Source organism: Anabrus simplex, chromosome 2 (assembly GCF_040414725.1).
Source record: "Anabrus simplex isolate iqAnaSimp1 chromosome 2, ASM4041472v1, whole genome shotgun sequence".
NCBI lineage: Eukaryota > Metazoa > Arthropoda > Insecta > Orthoptera > Tettigoniidae > Anabrus > Anabrus simplex.
In genome coordinates, this window is record NC_090266.1 from 725,103,609 (window position 1) to 725,125,803 (window position 22,195).

At 39.0% G+C, this 22,195-nt stretch overlaps 1 protein-coding gene across 5 annotated transcripts in view; it reads right to left on the reverse strand.

The window, feature by feature from the left end:
- The window catches only part of Itpr (Inositol 1,4,5,-trisphosphate receptor), a 1,013,977-nt gene that overhangs the window by 101,572 nt on the left and 890,210 nt on the right, over positions 1-22,195 (reverse strand). For 3 of the 5 annotated variants that reach the window (XM_067141351.2, XM_067141349.2, XM_067141350.2), the window contains exon 44: positions 11,889-12,002. The exons of the other annotated variants lie outside the window; for them this stretch is intronic. In XM_067141351.2, the coding sequence (XP_066997452.1) occupies positions 11,889-12,002 (114 nt within the window). The remainder of the gene's footprint in view (positions 1-11,888; positions 12,003-22,195) is intronic. 5 annotated transcript variants of the gene reach the window in all.

Genomic DNA, 22,195 nt, shown 5'->3' on the forward strand with positions numbered 1-22,195 from the left:
TTTACTGATTTATATTTTGCACCTTCTCCACTGATGTTTCTAAAACCAACTGTCTGCTTGTTAACATGCCTTCTCTGATGTTTATTATCTAAATTCAACGTAATAAATACAAGCCAACTTTGTGTGCAGCAACTGAAAACATTGAACAGAGCAAATGACACGACATGAATCAAAACCTCATACCAACTTTATGGCTCCAGATTACTTCATGAAATTTTGTAGATATACAGAATAAAGTATGGAGACTCGATTCATCCAATCTCTGGAAACGGAGCCTATGGGCCAACAGGCCCTTAATGAAGCTACTGCCTCAACTGTACTTATTACTTCATTAAATATTGTGTTCTATCAATATTGCCTAAACTTTATTTACAGCCATTGTATTTGTTCTTCTTCTTCTTCTTCTTCTTCCTTTTCTACCATTTTCCCCACACTTGCGGGGTTGCGGGTGCGAACTGTGCCGCACAGGAGGATTTGGCCCTGTTTTACGGCCGGATGCCCCTCCTGACGCACACGCTATATGGAGGGATGTCATCACTGTTGCGAGTTTCTGTGGTGGTTGGTAGTGTGGTAAGAACTCTTAGCGAAATAAGAGATACATTTCTGTGCTATTATGTTATAAATACGAGGTTATGTTGTATGAATATGAAGAGGAAAGTTACAGCCCTCGCATTTATAACAGTTTATTCCATAATAGCACAGAAACGTATCTCTTATTTTGCTAATAGTTCTAACAATTCTTAAGATATGTGACCTTGCTAAATTTATGAGCTAAGAATGCTACATTCAGAGAACGGGAATCAATGGTAATCATTCCGTTTCTGATCCTAACACCCTGTGCAAAACTGTGAGAATACAAACAAGCAGAAACTGGGGAGTTTGAAGGAAAGACAAAATGTATATGGCAATATGAATCTTACTTAGTGCAACACATGGAAATCCTACTCAGACCTATCACTGGAGAGATAGAGTATTGACAGTGCACTGTATCTTCTGATATGGGCAAGAGCAAGTTTGTAGCTTTCATAAATCTGTCTCAGTCTTACTTTGGTTTTGACAATATGAAAATAACTCAGGTATGAGTAACGCTAGTAACACTAATCCTTATACAAACAATTCCTGTGAAAAATGGTGTGAAAGTGTCACTCATAAGGTCAGTTGGTGTAGGCACTTCAGAGGCCTTGGCAGACTGATAGGCAATTGCACCTTCTGGTTCTCTGAGGAAAGCAAACTACATCACTCGTTATTTCCTATTACACTTCCTCAGTGACGCCAAGGATATCTGTAACAGCTGATGGTGGAGCTGTTGGATGTTGCTCTACATGAGGAATAATATTCAGCAATATATACCAGGATCTTATCACAATAGCCACAGGTTTCTATTAACATCATGATTCAACGAATAACAACCACACTACCTCTGACCAGAGCAAGAAAAAAATAGATGTTTTTCTTTTCTTTGAGAGAATGACATTGGAGGAATTCAAAAGTTAGACCAATTAACAACTATAATCCTAGAATCAGTTCACTATACAACACTGAATGTGACTGAACAGAACAATAAAAAAAAATCATGGTGGTAAGAAGGTATTTCTTATATATTTTGACCCGCTAAGCATGAAAATCTCATCTGTTTTGTTGTAGCATCCTCACTTTACAAGGTAATGTCATATACATCTAATATTTTAATCAGGAAATGTACAGGAAATGGTGCCATTTGTTCACATGCATGGTAAGTAGCCACAACTGGTACTGACTTATGCTGCAAGTTCAAACTAAACTTTGTGCAAGGCATATTGATAGCATCACAACATGACACCCTGATACAATATCTTGTTTCACAACATGATGCATCAGTCATGAGGAAGCGCTTGCCTTGTTTGGGTAGTACAATTGGAATATATCATGTGCTGAGCATTTCTTTGTTTGTTAGTTCCTTAGTACGTTAGTGTTTACACAATTCCACAGGAACATTTATATCTCCCAAACAACTTTTGTTATGTCCATGAAGCGTACAGAATTAAATCTTGCAGACAATCTGCGACACCCCTACTGATAAAAATGCATTAACTGTATTTCTGAACACACGGATTTGAATGATCTTGTTAGGCACTTGCAAGTTTCTAAGGCACAACCTGAGCGTTTGGGTTCGCATTTCAAACAGTGGAATGTACTAAACAGAGAAGCTACAAGGTGCATACTTCAAAATCATCAGGCTACCTAGCAATCAATCTCATGTAAGACACTCTCTCCTGCTGCAATGATGTAAATGGTCTATTTGATCCTATGGGACTAAAGCATATCAGAAGGATCAGCAACTTTTCATTGATGCCTCAAAACTTAGCCTCAAAGCGGTACTAATTCACAATGGTAATGTTAATCCTCCTCTGCCACTAGATTATGCCACTCAAATGAAAGAAACTAACAGCAGTATGGAACTGTTGTTGAATTAAATTTCAATATCACATCACAAGTGGCAAATTTGTGCTGTTTTTGAAGTTATTGGGATACTTACAGGACTGTGATATGGGTAATGAAATTTTTGCATTAATTTGTGTACAATTTCACGAAAATAAAAACTTTACTTGAATTTCACTTTAATTCTATACAATTATTCATACAAAGCTTCCTTAGTGTGATTTGTAAATTATTTACGTGAAAGGTAGATACAAAGTGCGTCTAAAATGTTTGGTGAATTATACCATAACATAAAGAAAACAGGAGTTGCAAACAAAATACCTTTAGCTGCCTTCAAAGTAGTCTTAATTGGCCATGATACACTTTTGGCAATGTACATACACCTGCTGGAAACTGGCAACGAATGCATCTTACGGAATCGAAGTGCTGATTTCACACATCTTTGGATGTCCGGTTGTGTCAGCACAATATGTGCCTTTCAGGATTTCCCTGAGGCAGAGAATCAAAAAGAAGTCTGCAGGCACCAGATCTGGGAAGTACAGTGGATGTTGCCACTTAGCCAAGAAGTTGCATACATGGATCACAGTACATGGGTGGACGTCGTCGTGTAGGATACTCCACTTTCCAATTCTGTACAACTCTGGCTTTTTTTGCTGCATGCATAGCTGCAAATGCTTCAATACGTTCTTGTAAAATGTGGCATTGACAGTTTGACCCAGTACAAATTTCTGGTGGATCAAGCCACTGCTGTTGGAATAGGTGATCAACAGTGTCTTGAACTTGGACTTTTGGAGGAGACTCTTTTCAGGATGTGGGGAACCTGGTGAACACCATGCCATTGTTTATCACTTGGTCTCTGGACCGAGCTGGTAGCATAGGCTATCATTGCCTGTGATGATGGTTTTCAGCAATGATCGATCTCGGTCACACGTGTCAATGAAATCTCCAGCAATTTCCATCCATGTTAACTTCTGCTCGACAGTCAATGAGTGTGGCACAAATGTAGAACAGATCTTCCGCTTACCCAAATTGTTGTGAATTATGGTGTTCACACTGTCCTAGCTAATCCCTAATTCCTCTGTTAACCTTCTGAGATACAGTCGCCAATTTTGTGCCAGCATTTGTCACGATTGATATTTTCTGCACTTCTGCTAGCTGATGGTCGAACTGGACGTGGCGGATCATCAGGAATTTCTGTTTCAACAAACTGTAAACACATTTTCTGCTTATGGCTTCTGTTTCATACACTTGCACCGACATTGCATGCGTCTCATTCATCGGCATTTCCAATTTGTAAAAGAACTTGATGTTGATACGTTGCTCCATTGCACTATGACACGAGTCTTCACACAGATGCCTCTCTATTCACACACATATCCCCGCAGTGTAACCACATGTTGCCATTGTGATATTGGTCCATTCCCCATACTTTTTACACACACCTTGTACATAAATAGCAATGATATTATAATCATTCACTATTCCTTTATTGTATTACTAATTAAGATTCAATAATTAATTACATGATAATAATGACTACATCCTCATATTTATTCTTTACTTTGTGAAAGATAACACAGCACAGTGAGAGTTGTCTCCCATCTTTGCGACTGATTCTATGGCCACTTTAATAATTTTGCCCGAACCAGAATGCCGTTTTAAATTCACCAACCCTTCGTATACGCAATCAATTGAACAATTTCAAAGGATAGGAATATATCTGATACTAGATGTCATTAAGGTTTTCCAAGAATTTAAGCTTTTGTGGGGTGAGTTGACACAAGGCAACTATGACAAAGACTTCACATGGCTAGAGGTAGAGGGCATACAGAAAGGACTTCAACCTTACTTATCCTTTCACCCTGTATGGTCGTGCCATTTAAGAGATTTCATAAAGTATTAAAACCAGACCTGGGATCAAATTGAGTAAAAGCAATTGAATTTCTTGTAATGAATAATTTAGTAATTTTATACTTGTAATCATTACGTTTTACAAAATGTCTTTTTTACTGATAATTTACTTCTTGAAGTAAAATTATAATTGTTACATTCCAGTAATAGATATAACTGGATGTAAGCAGAAATGGGATGACCGAGCTGGATAGCTGCAGTCGCTTAAGTGCGGCCAGCATGCAGTATTCGGGAGATAGTGGGTTCGAACCCCACTATAGGCAGCCCTGAAGATGGTTTTCCGTGGTTTCCCATTTTCACACCAGGCAAATGCTGGGGCTGTACCTTAATTAAGGACACGGCTGCTTCCTTTCCATTCCTAGACCTTTCCTGTCCCATCGTCACCATAAGAACTATCTGTGTCGGTGCGACGTAAAGCTACTTGCTTGTATGAAATGGGATGAAAATGAAGTGATGATGAAGACAACTTTTTCAGTTCTACTACAGGAGAATCAGTGCCAGATGAGGTACTTTCTTACCTCTCCTGTATTTCTAAAGACATCAAACTTATACTACAATATCCACCACTGCTAGGGTATGTTCTCAACCACTCAACGTGGACTGCCGTCCACTGCACGCCGACTCCCCAATGCTTTCTGTCGTGAAGTGACGTGCATTGCACGCGCATAGCAGCCTTTGCTTTGTGCTCCTATCTAGCAAATAGTTTTTGAACTATTACAAATGAAGTAAAATATATGTATAGTAGCAGCACTGATCTTTCATTTGATGTGCATATCTATCGAGTTTTTATCGATTAAGTACAATATAACCGCATCTGAAAATGTAACAAGTTCTGTTGTTGACATCATGGCAGCTAAACCTTTCTTGCGATCGCAAATTCAAAAACTAATGTTTCACCGAAAGATGATATGGAAATTTTAGTCTCGTTAAATGAGGACTAGGATATAGAATCTGAGAGTGAAAGTAGTGATCATGACATTGATGTTGCTTTTGATACGTGGAAAAATATCGTCCGTAATGTTATTGAAGGTGAGTTTGTGTGGGAAGACATAAATAATTACAGAGGGCAAAGCGAAATGTTTACTTCAGATTATGGGCCTCAGAATGCTGCAAAGAACTGCCTATACCCTGTGAAAATGTTCCAGTTGTTTTTTACTGTTGAGTACGTTAATATAGTAGTTGATAAGGCAGATTTCTATGCTCAGCATTACATGCAGACATGCAGTATGTTATTTCCATTCCGATCGAGGGTAAAAGAACGGGTACCAGTTACTGTGGAGGAAATGTGTGAAGTCTTTGCATTGTATATCTTAATGAGCGTAGTACAGAAACCTATACCGGAATCTTATTTCTCAAATAAAGGGGTACTAGCTACTCTTATATTTGGTTCAGCCATATACCTCGTTCGATTTGAAAGCATTTCAAGATTGAAGATGTTTTTCTTTGCAAATTTTAGTATTATTCCAACCCTGTGTGAAGAAAATTTCTTAAGACTGGTGCTCCCTGAAGTAATTATAATTGCAATTTTACTGTTACTTGTTGAAAATGTAATTTGTAATTGAGTAAAATATTTCTCAGGTAAGTGTAATTCAGCACAATTAATTTCTTCTTGTACTTTTCCCACCACTAATTATTATTATCTTACGATTTGCTTTACACCACACCGACACAGAGAGGTCTTATGGCGACGATGGGATAGGAAAGGGCTAGGAGTGGGAAGGAAGTGGCCATGGCCTTAATTAAAGTACAGCCCCAGCATTTGCCTGGTGTGAAATGGGAAACCACGGAAAACCATCTTCAGGGCTGCCGACAATGAGGTTCAAACCCACTATCTTCCGGATGCAAGCTCACAGCTGCACACCCCTAACTGCATGGCCAACTCGCCCGATCATCACTAATTAAAACAAGCAGCTATTTCTATCAAACTGAAAAAATGCTTGTGTCCTCTTCTGTTTATCCTCACATGTCACTTTTGAGTACAATTTCAAACTCGTTATTTTCTATGAATTTTGCTGTAGTTTTGGACTTAAAGCAAAATAAGTAAACTTTGCTTTAAACTAACTTTATCGCTTTAATTCGTAGAAGTAAAAATCACTATTTTCTAAAGCAGAATAATATGATTATTTAAGATATTTGAAAACTGCTTCAAAACCAATGTTGTCACATTTATCATTATTACGAAAATATCGTGCCTCTCACTAAATATGGGTATACAAAGCATTGCTGTTTTCCTTGAGAATGGAACAACCGTGACAGAGAATCACTATGAGAAAAAGATTTTGCCTGTCTGTACACAAATGGAACCTGGTTGTTAAAACATAGCAAAATGCTACATTGGTGAACTTGAAGGACATTTTGTTACCATCACTACACATCAAACTTGAATTCATGAAGTGTTTCGTGGTTGCAATTGAAAAAGGTGGATCCAGTTTTATGTTCTTACATGAGAAATTCCCTGTGCTGAGTGAAGCCAAAGTGACGTGTGTGTGAATTCTTTCCAAAAATTCTGTGTTGTGATTTTTTGGTAAGAAGGGAACCTTGCAAGTTATGAATCTAATTGACAGACTTTCTTAAACAACAAAAGAGACTAGTCACCTCGCAGCCAACATAAGGGGGTTCAACCTGATCTGATTCTGCTTGTGTTGTTTGAGTCATCAGTCCATAGACTGGTTTGATGCAGCCCTCCCTTCCACCCTATTATGTGCTAACCTTTTCATTTCTACGTAACTACTGCATCCTACATCTGCTCTAATCTGCTTGTCATATTCAAACCTTGGTCTACCCCTACTGTTCCTACCACCTATACTTCCTTCAAAAACCAACTGCACAAGTCCTGGGTGTCTTAAGATGTGTCCTATCATTCTATATCTTCTTCTTGTCAAATTTAGCCAAATCGATCTCCTCTCACCAATTCGATTCAGTATCTCTTCATTCGTGATTCGATCTATCCATCTCACCTTCAGCATTCGTCTGTAACACCACATTTCAAAAGCTTCTATTCTCTTTCTTTCTGAGCTAGTTATCGTCCATGTTTCACTTCCATACAATGCCACGCTCCACACGAAAGTCTTCAAAAACATCTTTCTAATTCCTATATCAATGTTTGAAGTGAGCAAATTTCTTTTCTTAAGAAAGCTCTTCCTGGCTTGTGCTAGTCTGCATTTTATGTCCTCCTTACTTCTGCCATCGTTAGTTATTTTACTACCCAAGTAACAATATTCATATACTTCAGTTAAGACTTCACTTCCTAATTTAATATTTCCTGCATCACCTGCCTTCGTTTGACTGCACTCCATTACTTTTGTTTTGGATTTATTTATTTTCATCTTGTACTCCTTACCCAAGACTTTGTCCATACCATTCAGCTGCTTCACGAGATGATCTGCAGTCTCTGATAAAATTACAATATCATCGGCAAATCTCAAGGTATTTGATTTTCTCTCCTTGGATTGTGATTCCCTTTCCAAATTCCTCTTTGATTTCCTTTATTGCATGTTCTATGTAAACATTGAAGAAGAGGGGGGACAAACTGCAGCCTTGCCTCACTCCTTTCTGGATTGCTGCTTCTTTTTCAAAGCCCTTGATTCTTATCACTGCAGACTGATTTTTATACAGATTGTAGATAATTCTTTTTTCTCAGTATCTGATCACAATCACCTTCAGAATCGTAAATAGCTTGGTTCAATGAACATTATCGAATGTCTTTTCTAGATCTACGAATGTCATATACGTGGGCTTGTCTTCTTGATTCCATCCTCTATAATCAGACGTGCTTCACGTGTTCCTACATTTCTTCTGAAGTCGAATTTATCTTCTCCCAACTCAGCTTCAACTTGTTTTTCCATTCTTCTGTAAATAATACGTGTTAAAATTTTGCAGGCATGAGATACTAAACTAATGGTGCGGTAGTTTTCACACCTGTCAGCACCGGCTTTCTTGGGAATGGGTATAACAACATTCTGCCGAAAATTGGATGGGACTTCTCCTGTCTCATACATCTTACATACTAAATGGAATAACCTTGCCATGCTGCTTTCTCCTAAGGCAGTCAGTAATTCAGAGGGAATGTCATCAATTCCAGGTGCCTTGTTCTTATTTAGGTCTCTCACAGCTCTGTCAAACTCTGACCTAAAAATTGGGTCGCCCATTTCATCAGCATCAACAGCCTCTTCTTGTTCCAGAACCAAATTATCTACATCTTTACCTTGATACAACTGTAGGAAATGTTCTTGCCATCTTTCTGCTTTGTCTTCTTCCCCTAGAAGTGGCTTTTCATCTGAGCTCTTAATATTCATACACCTAGATTTCCTTTCTCCAAAGGTTTCCTTGATTTTCCTGTATGCAGCATCTACATTTGTCAGGACCATACAACCTTCGACATCCTTGTACCTCTCCTTCAGCCATTCTTCCTTAGCTACCTTGCACTTTCTATCCACTTCTATCTTTAATCACCTGTATTCTTTTCTGCCCTTTTCATTTCTAGCATTCTTGTATTTTCATCGTTCATCAATCAAGTCTAGTATCTCCTGAGTTATCCATCGATTCTTAGTTGATCTTTTCTTCCTTCCTAACATCTCTTCAGCAGCCCTACTGACTTCATTTTTCATGACTATCCACTCTTCCTCTATTGTGTTTTCTTCAGACTTTTCATTTAGCCCTTGTGCCACATGTTCCTTGAAACAATCCCTCATACTCTTTTCTTTCAACTTGTCTAGATCCCATCTTTTTGCATTTTTTCCTTTCTTCAATTTCTTCAACTTCAGATGGCATTTCATGACCAACAAGTTGTGGTCAGAGTCCACGTCTGCTCCTGGGAAAATTTTGCAATCTTAACACCTAGTTTCTGAATATCTGCCTAATCATAATGAAGTCTATTTGATACCTTCCAGTGTCTCCAGGTCTCGTCCACGTATACAGCCGTCGTTTGTGGTGTTTGAACCAAGTATTGGCAAGGACTAAATTATGATCAATGCAGAATTCAACCAGCCGAGTTCCTCTTTCGTTCCTTTGTCCCAATCCGAATTCTCCTACTGTATTACCTTCTCCTCCTTGGCCTACCACTGCATTTCAGTCTCCCATCACAATTAGATTCTCGTCACCTTTTACATATTGTATTAAATCTTCTATCACTTCATATATTCTTTCGATTTCCTCATCATCCACTGAACTAGTAGGCATATAGACATGCACTATTGTGGTGGGCATTGGCTTGGTGTCTATCTTGACGACAATAATTCTTTCACTATGCTGGTCGTAGTAGTTTACCCGCTGCCCTATTTTCTTATTCATTATTAAACCAACTCCTGCATTTCCTCTGTTTGATTTAGTGTTGATAATTCTGTAGTCGCCTGACCAGAAATCCTGTTCTTCCTGCCAACGTACTTCACTTATACCAACTACATCTAACTTTAGCCTATCCATCTCCCTTTTCAGATTCCCTAACCTTCCACAACGATTCAAACTTCTAACATTCCACGCTCCGACTCGCAGAATGTCAGTATCCATCTTCCTGATGATCGCCCCCTCTCGTGTAGTCCCCACCCGGAGATCCGAACGGGGGACTAGTTTACATCCGGAATATTTTACCCGGGAGGAAGCCATCATCAGTACATCATTCATACAGAGAGAGCTGCATGTCCTCGGGAGTTAGTTATGGCTGTAGTTTCCCGTTGCTTTCAGCCGTGTAGCAGTATCAACACAGCTAAGCCATGTTGAGTATTATTACAAGGCCATATCAGTCAATCATCTAGACTACTGCCCTTGCAACTTCCGAAAGGCTGCTACCCCCCTTCGATGAACCGTTCGTTAGTCTGGTCTCTCAACAGATACCCATCCGATATGGTTGCACCTGCGGCTCGGCTTTCTGCGTCATTGGGACACGCAAGCCTCCCTACCGCGGCAAGGTCACATGATTTCACATTAAAAGATTAGTTGAATTCCCCACTTGGAGCTCATGACAACAGATTTCCAACACACGATAATAACGGTCGAAGACATGAGGAATTCCCTAATGTTCACGCCGAATCAGGCGGCATTTCTATCTAACGTTCATTTTTAAACCAACCCATCATGTTATTTCTACGTACCTGAACACGTTTTAATCTGTGAAATGAGATCATAGCTCATAAATTCATACTAGCCCACTCTTATTGAAAAAAACTGTTCCTAATTATAAGCATTCAAATGCCACCATGTGAAGATTGTTATGATCTCGAACATTATACGAACGATCATTCATAGTAACTCACTGCAACACTTCCATTTCACTCACCTCATATGTATTTCAGCAATTTTACAGTTACCACTTGTTTTTAATAGACACAATATAGTATTATTGACCAGCTTTAAATTGTTAAAATTTGTTTTTATCAATGCAATATTAAACCTTATGGAACATTTTATATTGTATCTACCAGGTACAGGGCCCTGACCTATCTTTGGTTTAAGTCCTTTTCTAGGTGTTGATGCTTACTAAGTGTAAGTGAAACAATGAACTACTACTGTCGTATCATAATATTGATTGTAACATGTCTTCAGTAATGCATGTTCTTCATTCCCACTTAGATTGTTTTCCTGCTGTTGCTCTTGGACAAGTTAAGTGATGAACATGGTGAAATATTTCATTGAACCAAAGCAACTTTGGAGAAATGCTACGGGGAAGTGGGTGTGTGTAAGTGTGTGTGCGCGATCTACAGCAAGTATAATCGCAGATTAATGGTTACTACAGCAAGATAGTAGTGACACACTAAGCGCAGCATATGTCTAAAAATAATCGAGGTACATGTAAAAGTATTACACACTGTTTAAGCCTTGTATAAAGTTCATAGCACATGAATAGTAAATAGTACACTTGTTCTCAACAAATAGGGGTGCTGGTAAAAAGAAACCCACCAAATTTGTGCTCAGCAGCTCAAAATTCTCTTTAATGCAAGAAAATTTTTAAATATTGAATTTTTCCTGTTTTCATTCCTTAGAAACAATTACAGAGCAAATTAGTAATTAGGACAGGAATTTCTAAGATTAGAGATTGTACTGGAAATCTGCCTTCTGCTATCCGTTCATAAGGATCATGCTTCAATGAAAGTAGTCCGGATCCGAAGCTCAATAATGAGAATATGGGAGTAACATGCCCGAAACAGATATAAATTTTAATGATATTCCATCTTCTCAATGAAATACTTCAGTTATTTCTCAGGTTGTAAACCACAAAAATAATTAGTGGTGTTAATTGAACATTTTCTGAGAAGGAAGTTGAGAAACTACCAATTTGAAAGATATGGTAAGGAATAAATTAAAAGCAAATACTTTCATGCAGAAAATGCCACTACATTAGTACTGATAGCTGCGTACCTTCTTGGCAGTTATCTATTTTACACAGCAGATTCTCAAATCATTTTGAACAAAGCACAATTTATATTAATAACCAGAATGAGACCTCTATCAGAACATGATAATTTACTAGCATTACAATTCATATCTACGTCCATATCAGTTAAAAGTGTGCAGATACTACGGTACAAAAGCATCTACAACAACAGACAGACACAAAGTAAATTTACCTTCTGTTAGGAGGAAATGCGATGTGCCTGGCTTAAAATCACAATCTGCATCTGAAGGGCATGTTTCTGAAATTATATTTTGCTGTGTCCTATCTGTGTGAACAGATGGCTGTGCTGTAAATAACAAACATTAAAAAGTACAGAAAGACTGGAACAGTAAGAAGTTACTCCTTAAGTTCATAATCAAAAGAAAACGTAACTTTCATTCTTTTCGAGTATATTAATTTAGTTCCACAATTCAAAAGTTTCATATATGAAAATAGAATCACTATTTTATACATTTCTACATGCAAAATTTAACTATGCAACAAATTAAGAGCACAGCATTCCCATTCATAGGAACAGCAAACTATGATTTAAGATCAGAAGAGTTTTTGTTGATGAATAGAATGATCAAGGTATCTTACATGTGGATGTAGAGATAAGAACAGTAAAGATATCCCAAGCAAAGAAACTGTGAGGAAGCATGCCAAAGTGAACATAAAACTAACAAGACAGACTTAGAGAGGCAAAATGCCTATCCTCTGAAATGCAAATGTTCAACATGCCTACATTAAAAAAAAAAAAAAAAAAAAAAAAAAACTATATAAAAAATAACTATGAACAAGATATCTGGCTTAAGTTGTATAATTTTTAAGTTTGACCAAAACCAACTTAGCCTCATTACGATAGCCCAATTACTAATCTATGTGAAAATTCTACACTTAATTGTGGCCCAGTAACATCAGGTACAAAAATTTGTACTCTAGATGCTGACAAAGTCTCGAGTGTATCGAACTTAAGTGTAAACCTATATTTTGTATTTCCCTGATAGCAATATCATATGTTTGGAAACATGCTCCAAAATATTACATTGCCATGTTATATAAATAAAGTTCTTCCTTGCAATTCCAGCACAGAAGGAAAAATTTGTATTTTTCAAAATATAGCAAAGCTAAAATAAACTGCAAGAGAATTAAAGTATCGTATATTTGTTTTCAGGGCCAACAACTTAAGTCATGCTGAAATACCGGATCCTATGAGATCTCTACAGTTAAGTAACATTGAGCATGGTAACCACACAGATGGGCAGTCCATGTATTGTTGGTTGGAGATGAGCGGAAAGGAACTGCTACCCTACGGCCATTAAACTCTGGCTCCGGATATCTGATCAGTAGCCCTGGCCTACCTTGAATACTGACTAGGTCAGCAATGTTTGGGTTTAGATAAGGCAAGAGCTATTTTTTATTTAAAAAAAAAACAACAACATATATCTTACAATTAGGAAATATCTTAACCGATTTAGTACTTGGATGTAACAGAACTACAACTCTGCTTGTATGAAGAATACACTGATAGCTGCTGTTTTGGCAAAATGGTGCTGTGATTGGCCTGGTGAATATAATAGTATGGCATACACAGCGATATCATCAGATCTCGTAGTGGTCAGGTGAGTAACAGTTAACCACAGGATGGGCAAGACATGAGATCCCTGCGTATTTGATTGCGGCCAGAATGTTGGTGCCAGACATATGGGCCTTTCCATCTCTGAAGTTATGCAGGCCCTGGGTTTTCCAAAGACCACAATCTCAAGAGTGTACCAAGAGTACGGGGATTCAAGAAAAAACTCCACCACCAGGTTCAACTGCCATGGTAAACAAAGTGTTGATGACAAAGTTCGCCGTTGGCTATCTCGCATGGTAGGAGGCGATAGATGGGCCTAGAGTGCAGCAAATCACTAGTAAATTCAATGCTGGATTACAACGAAGTATGAGCAGCCATACCACCCCAAACCATCTTCTTGCTATGGGGTATAAGAGCCACTGTCCCACAGCGGTACCTCTGCTCACTGCATGTCAGAAGGCACAACTGCATACGAGTGCGTCACTCAGCAAATGGTCCTCCTTGGCAGTAGGTTGCAGTTCAGCTGGTGGTGGTGGTGGTGGTGGTATCCTCATATGAGGACTGTTTGCATGGGATGAAATGGGAATCATAGTATATCTGCCAACATCCCTCACTGGCGAACATTACAGGAACATGTTGTCAGATCATGTTCACCCATTTATTCACCTCCAGCACCCTGCAGGAAACTTTCTCCTGTAAGAAGACCGTGCACCAGCCCATCACTCCACAACAGTGGCCAAATGGTTTAATGAACACTCCACAGACATGAGGATGCTTGCATAGTCCTGAAGATCAATCCTACTGAGTACATCTGAGATGTTATTGAGAGGAACCTGCACACCCTGGAGCCTACTCAAAACAATCTCCATGCATTATGGGCAGTTGTGCGGTGGTCATGGATCAGCATGGTTCCTCAACACTTTTGATGTCTTGTTGAGTCCATGCCAAACCATGTCACCACCATCAGCAGGGCAAAAGGGTGTACTACACTGTACTAGCCTGGTATCAATAATTCAATTGCTCATCAGTGTATATTGTGTGCTGCATGTGAATGTGCGATAGAGACTGACTGTATTTCTGTAGGAAGGTTGACAGTCATCATCATTATCAGAGAACTTAACATTTAACAGCAACTTGCTAATGATTGGAATAAAGTGCCCTGGGTAGATCAACCTCACTCATGAAAATTTAATACAAGGCTCAAAAAATAAAGAAATAAGTCTTTCAATACTATTCCTAAAAAAATTAGAAAAAATGGACAAAACTCTGTCTTATTTCTAGTCTCATGATCAACATGAACACAGTTCTCCACACAAGTTAGTTTCCCAAACATAAGATCCCATACACATTAGAGAGAACGATAATGATTTCTATTTCTGGGGTTTTGCAGATTTCCACTCTATACTCTTAAGTATTTGACTCAGTTTATATAGGTCTAAGTGATCTCTCTTAGTATACAGGATGTAACTGAAATAAGGTGTGTCATTTGAACTGGTGGTGGAAGATGGTATTCTGTGCAAACATCTTCAACAATTTTACTCCTAATTTTATTAGTGTCAGAAAGATAAGGTCACAAAACTTAGATCAATGTTTGTTGCCTTCTGCTCCAAGATTGTACAGTTTTCTAGGTCAATGTGTCCCTAGGTCAGTGCACTGCAATCTCCACATGGGTATGACCTCTGGAACAGGCAAAATTGGCTTTATTGAATCATGAAATGTGTGATATGATTTTAAATTATGGTGAGGCAAGATGTAATAGAGCAAGAGGAGGACAAATGTATTGGGAAAGTTGTCACAACTGGACAACGAAGTGACCGTGCTTTAGTCGTTGTTCTTCAAGACATTGAGACAGTGGACAACTACAACCTGCATCGGAGGGAAAGGGCCATTCAATTCAATTGCTCACCAGTGTATGTTGTGTGCTGCGTGTCAATATGAGATAGACAAGCAATGATGACCATATTTCTGTAGGAAAGAAGGTTGAAAGTCATCAGTTGCAGAGAATTGCACATTTAACAGTGACTTTCAAATCAATCAATCAATCAATCAATCAATCAATCAATCAATCAATCAATCAATCAATCAATCAATCAATCAATCAATCAATCAATCAATCAATCAATCAATCAATCAATCACTACTGATCTGCATTTAGGGCAGTCGACCAGGTGGCAGATTCCCTATTCCCTATCTGTTATTTTCCTAGCCTTTTTTTAAATGACTGCAAAGAAATTGGAAATTTATTGAACTCCCTTGGTAAGTTATTCCAATCCCAAACCCCCCTTCTTATAGACGAATATTTTCCCCAATTAGTCCTCTTGAATTCCAACTTTATCTTCATATTTTGATCTTTCCTACTTTTAAAGACATCACTCAAACTTATTTGTCTACTAATGTCATTCCAACCCATCTCTCCACTGACAGCTCGGAATATACCACTTAGAAGAGCAGCTCGTCCTTTTGCAGTTAACACCTAGATACTTACAGTGTTCCCCATAAGGAACTTTCACCCCATCAATGCAGTAATTAAAACTGAGAGGACTTTTCCTATTTGTGAAACTCACAACCTGACTTTTAACCCCGTTTATCAACATACCATTGCCTGCTGTCCATCTCACAACATTATCGAGGTCATTTTGCAGTTGTTCACAATCTTGGTAACTTATTTATTACTCTATACTGAATAACATCATCAGAAAAAAGCCTTATCTCTGATTCCACTTTTTACTCGTATCATTTATATATATATATATATACACTGATTGACAGAGCAAATGCAACACCAAGAAGGAGTGGTCAGAACTTTATGCCAATTGCAGGGTAGACTGACGTCACTGAGGTATGCTCATGATGTGAAATGCGCCGCTGTGCTGCGCACGTAGCGAACGATAAATGGGACACGGCGTTGGCGAATGGCCCACTTCGTACCGTGATTTCTCAGCCGACAGTCATTGTAGAACGTGTTGTCGTGTGCCACAGGACACGTGTATAGCTAAGAATGCCAGGCCGCCGTCAACGGAGGCATTTCCAGCAGACAGACGACTTTACGAGGGGTATGGTGATCGGGCTCAGAAGGGCAGGTTGGTCGCTTCGTCAAATCGCAGCCGATACCCATAGGGATGTGTCCACGGTGCAGCGCCTGTGGCGAAGATGGTTGGCGCAGGGACATGTGGCACGTGCGAGGGGTCCAGGCGCAGCCCGAGTGACGTCAGCACGCGAGGATTGGCGCATCCGCCGCCAAGCGGTGGCAGCCCCCCACGCCAAGTCAACCGCCATTCTTCAGCATGTGCAAGACACCCTGGCTGTTCCAATATCGACCAGAACAATTTCCCGTCGATTGGTTGAAGGAGGCCTGCACTCCCGGCGTCCGCTCAGAAGACTACCATTGACTCCACAGCATAGACGTGCACGCCTGGCATGGTGCCGGGCTAGAGCGATAGAGCGACTTGGATGAGGGAATGGCGGAACGTCGTGTTCTCCGATGAGTCACGCTTCTGTTCTGTCAGTGATAGTCACCGCAGACGAGTGTGGCGTCGGCGTGGAGAAAGGTCAAATCCGGCAGTAACTGTGGAGCGCCCTACCGCTAGACAACGCGGCATCATGGTTTGGGGCGCTATTGCGTATGATTCCACGTCACCTCTAGTGCGTATTCAAGGCACGTTAAATGCCCACCGCTACGTGCAGCATGTGCTGCGGCCGGTGGCACTCCCGTACCTTCAGGGGCTGCCCAATGCTCTGTTTCAGCAGGATAATGCCCGCCCACACACTGCTCGCATCTCCCAACAGGCTCTACGAGGTGTACAGATGCTTCCGTGGCCAGTGTACTCTCCGGATCTCTCACCAATCGAACACGTGTGGTGTGGGATCTCATTGGACGCCGTTTGCAAACTCTGCCCCAGCCTCGTACGGACGACCAACTGTGGCAAATGGTTGACAGAGAATGGAGAACCATCCCTCAGGACACCATCCGCACTCTTATTGACTCTGTACCTCGACGTGTTTCTGTGTGCATCGCCGCTCGCGGTGGTCCTACATCCTACTGAGTCGATGCCGTGCGCATTGTGTAACCTGCATATCGGTTTGAAATAAACATCAATTATTCGTCCGTGCCGTCTCTGTTTTTTACCCAACTTTCATCCCTTTCGAACCACTCCTTCTTGGTGTTGCATTTGCTCTGTCAGTCAGTGTATATAAGAAAACATAAAGGTCCAATAATAATGCCTTGAAGAATTCCCCTCGTAATTACTACATGGTCAGATAAAGCTTTGCCTACTCTAATTCTCTGAGATCTATTTTCTAGAAATATAGCCACCCATTCAGTCACTCTTTTGTCTAGTCCAATTGCACTCATTTTTGCCAGTGGTCTCCCATGATCCAGCCTATCAAAGGCTTTAGACAGGCCAATTGCAGTACAGTCCATTTGACCTCCAGAATCCAAGATATCTGCTATATCTTGCTGGAATCCTACAAGTTGAGCTTCAGTGGAATAACCTTTCCTAAACCCTAACTGCCTTCTATCGAACCAGTTATTAATTTCGCAAACATATCTAATATAATCAGAAAGTATGCCTTCCCAAAGCTTACATGCAATGCATGTCAAACTTACTGGCCTGTAATTTTCAGCTTTATGTCTATCACCCTTTCCTTTATACACAGGCGATACTATAGCAACTCTCCATTCATTTGGTATAGCTCCTTCATGCAAACAATAATCAAATAAGTACTTCAGATATGCTACTATATCCCAACCCATTGTCTTTAGTATATCCTCAGAAATCTTATCAATTCCAGCCGCTTTTCTAGTTTTCAACTTTAATATCTTATTGTAAATGTCATTGTTATTATATGTAAATTTTAATGCTTCTTTAGCATTAGTCACCTCCTCTATCTGGACATTATCCTTGTAACCAACAATTTTTACATACTGCTGACTGAATACTTCTTCCTTTTGAAGATCCTCACATACACACTCCCCTTGTTCATTAAATAATAATGTTATTTGTTTTACGTCCCACTAACTACTTTTTAAGGTCTTCGGAGACGCCGAGGTGCCGGAATTTAGTCCCGCAGGAGTTTTTTAACGTGCCAGTAAATCTACCGACACGGGGCTGTCATATATGAGCACCTTCAAATACCACCGGACTAAGCCAGGATCGAACCTGCCAAGTTGGGGTTAAAAGGCCAGCGCCCTAACCGTCTGAGCCACTCAGCCCGGCTTGTTCATTAAAGATTCCTGGAATGTCCTTCTTGGAACCTGTTTCTGCCTTAAAGTATCCATACATACCTTTCTGTTTTTCACTAGAATTTGTATGACTGCCAATTATGCTTGCCATCATGTTATCCTTAGCTGACTTCTTTGTTAGATTCAGTTTCCCAGTAAGTTCCTTCAATTTCTCCTTACTTTCACAGCCATTTCTAACTCTATTTCTTTCCAATCTGCACATGCTTCTTAGTCTCTTTATTTCTATATTATAATAATACCATTCCTTACCACCTTTAGAGGTACAAACCTGTTTTCACATTCCTCAACAATTGTTTTAAACCCATCCCAGAGTGTGTTTACATTTTTATTTACAGTTTTCCACCAATGATAGTTACTTTTTAAAAAGTCCCTCATGCCTGCTTCATCAGCCACATGGTACTGACAACTATTCAAACATTACTAAGATAAAGGTGTTACATGATGAGGATAAAGAAGGAATTAAGACTATCCTGTTCTGAAACGAATCAAACCTAAGTTTCTGATATTCAACTACTACTAAGTAACTAAATTTCTTGCTAAATTTGTTTTTATTGACAAATTAGGGCAAATTTCTTTATTCTGGGTTATTTTATATTAGTTTAATCTTCCTTTTTGTTAATGTGTTTTCATTTTCATTTTCAGTATTTTAGGTGTATGTAATATGTGTAATATACTGTTGAACTGTATGTACCGGTGCATTATAAGGCATTAGGAAATATGCGCTGCTATGTTACACAGTATAGGTGAAATTACAAAGCATATTTTATCTTCTCAAAAAAATAATGAAAAGTACCTTGTTATGTTTAAAAAACTATATGAATTTACAAAAGGTAAAAATGATTAAAATCTATGAGGAGGGTTGAATGAGGCAGTGAAATGTTAAAGGAAATGGATCTACTTTGTTCTAAACTATTTTAAAACTATTTTTATTCACTTGAACAGATGTTAAAATTGTTTTTGTTTCCGGCAATTTTGTTCACTCTGTGTATGTTTCCTAGTTGTTTATTATTTTAAAAAATTGGAAGAATATTTTTTTCTTGTCGATGCTACATTTTTATTACAAAACTGTTCTCTTCAGCCGCTCTTTTCCAAGGTGAATGTAATTGTTTGTTTTTATTTTATAAAAATTAGTCTCTTGAATTCTGTTTAATGTGGGATCCCTGAAGCTGATTGATGTCTTTCTGTTATTATGAAATGGGCTTCCCCAAAATCTGCAATGAAATAAAATGGGGAATTGCTTTTGTATTAGCATGTATTACAATCTGTGCAAGGGAACCTAGTATTTTATTTCACTGCAGATTTTTGGGGAAGCTCATTTCATAATAATAGAAAGACAGCAATCAGCTTCAGGAATCCCGCATTAAATGCAATTCAAGACACTCATTTTCATAAAACGAAAACAAACGACAACATTCACCTTGGAAAAGAGCAGCTGAAGAGAAAAGTTTTGTAATAAAAACATAACATCGACAAGAAAAAAATTATTTTTCAATTTTTTTATAATATACAACTAGGAAACATACACATCACAGTGAACAAAAGTGCCAGAAACCAAAAAGATTTTAACAACTGTTCAAGTGAATAGATATAGTTTTAAAATAGTTTAGAACAAAGTAGGTCAATTTCCCTTCCCATTTCACTGCCTCATTCAAACCTCCTCATTAACACGTTCAGTACCTGCTTCTGAGCGGGACACTGAATGCCTGGACCAGCCATTTTCATGCCCGGCCCTCTTGACGTGCATCACTTAATACAATTGACAATTACTCCTAAACTATAAATGTTAGAAAAAAGATACTTTGTGCTTACCTCTAGTAAATATTTAGGGTGCGATATCTGGTGTCACGGGTTTCAAAATATGTCTAATTTTATACAGCCTATCTGTACTTTCGGCATAATGATTACTGTCACCGAAGTGAAGAAATGAAAGAATATGAAGGAAACGTATTCGGAACATTGTATTGGAAAATATCGGGGTATGAAAAACAGGGTCTTCGGTCCAGTACATTTTATACCATGATTTTGGACTAATCGGTTTCCACGATTGCATGATCGAATTCTTTGTGAAAGGCCGGGGCACCGCACTTATCACTTGACTCGCGTATAGGTTCGTCTGCTCACACACATACTGATAAAATTCGTCATTCATGAAAATACTCACGTAACTCAAAATATCCTGCTTATTTTCTATTTCAACGTTTATACCTGAATTCACTCTAAATGGCAGAACGGGTGGACAATAACTAGGATGATATGTATCAGGCACTTCACTTTTCTCTATAGGCCTATCGGATTCGGGCATCGGAATTTCCTCGTCACTTTCACTTTCACTATCAGAGTCTATTTCAGGAATAAGTTCATCACCAGAATAATCATTGTGAACAATAGCTGATAATTAATCTTCCGTAAGAAACTTTGTTTTATAAGCCATTATACTACACTCAGTAAGAACGACACGCACTGCATTGGAATCTCAAATACCGTCTTGACGTGCGGGGAAGTGCTGAGATATTCCCGCTAAAACAGCTAAGATAAACATGAGCCCACTCAACGCGAGGGTTATCTCAAGAAGGTCAACCAACTTCCTGCTACAAATAATTACGCTGAATAAGGAGTAAGAATGCATAGATGGCGAATATAAACAGCACTGCTTGGCGCGGAACATTAAACGTCTTACGCCGTCCACGGCTCGCAGCATAGGGGCAAGCTTAAACGTCTTTCGCCGTCCACGGTCCGCAATGAGTTAACCCATTGAACAGTACGGACGTATATTTGTTGACCTGGCCCAGTGTAGTATGGACGTACATGTACGTTTTTAACTTTGTACAAGAGCAGTACTAACGTAAAGTGACATTCGGCTTTGAAATTAACTCCAAGTGTGCTGGCATCTATGGTGGAACTTTGTTCTCTATTTATTCTTGTTTTGAACAAGTGCTATTCTCCTTTTTCTAAGCCTCTACTGCCATCTGTCATGCACCTGAAGTACAACTTACGGCAATCTGAACAGGCAAATTGCATGCAGCAATAAGGAATTTGGATATAATTATTCTTATGTTTTCTTGGCTGCTTTCCTTTAGATAATGAGTGGCCTTGGAACGGAGTTGGTATATTTTTATTCTGAACTGTTTCCAATGATAGTAATTTACTTTCTTCACAAGTAGCCCATGAAAATGGCATCTACTAGTCGTGGAAGGAGTCTTGGCATAAAGGAGATATCAAATCTACTGACGAATGCAGGGTCTGAGGACGAGCTTGGAAGTGAAAGTGAAGATAGTAGTGATAGTAATGGTGAATATCGTGGAAGTTCAGAAGATAATGCTGCTGAAATTCAAGAAGAAAAAGAAGAAGAAGAAGAAGAAGAAGAAGAAGACAACCAAGATACTGATGATGATCTGCCTCCACTGCCAAAACAACAGAGACGTACACCAGATACCCGAACTGAAGAAATGAAATGGAGCTCTATAGGTAGGTTCCTCCCTACACCTTCACACAATTTTGATGCTTCACGTTCAGGAATTAGTGATGATTTATCCGTGCAACTTGAAGCAGATGCTAGTATCAATACAAGACTGGAAGTGTCAATATTCAAAGAGATTGTTGATCTAGATCTTATAAATGTAACTGTTTCGGAAATGAATAATTATCACAGATTTATCATGGAAAATACAGACATAAAAGAGAA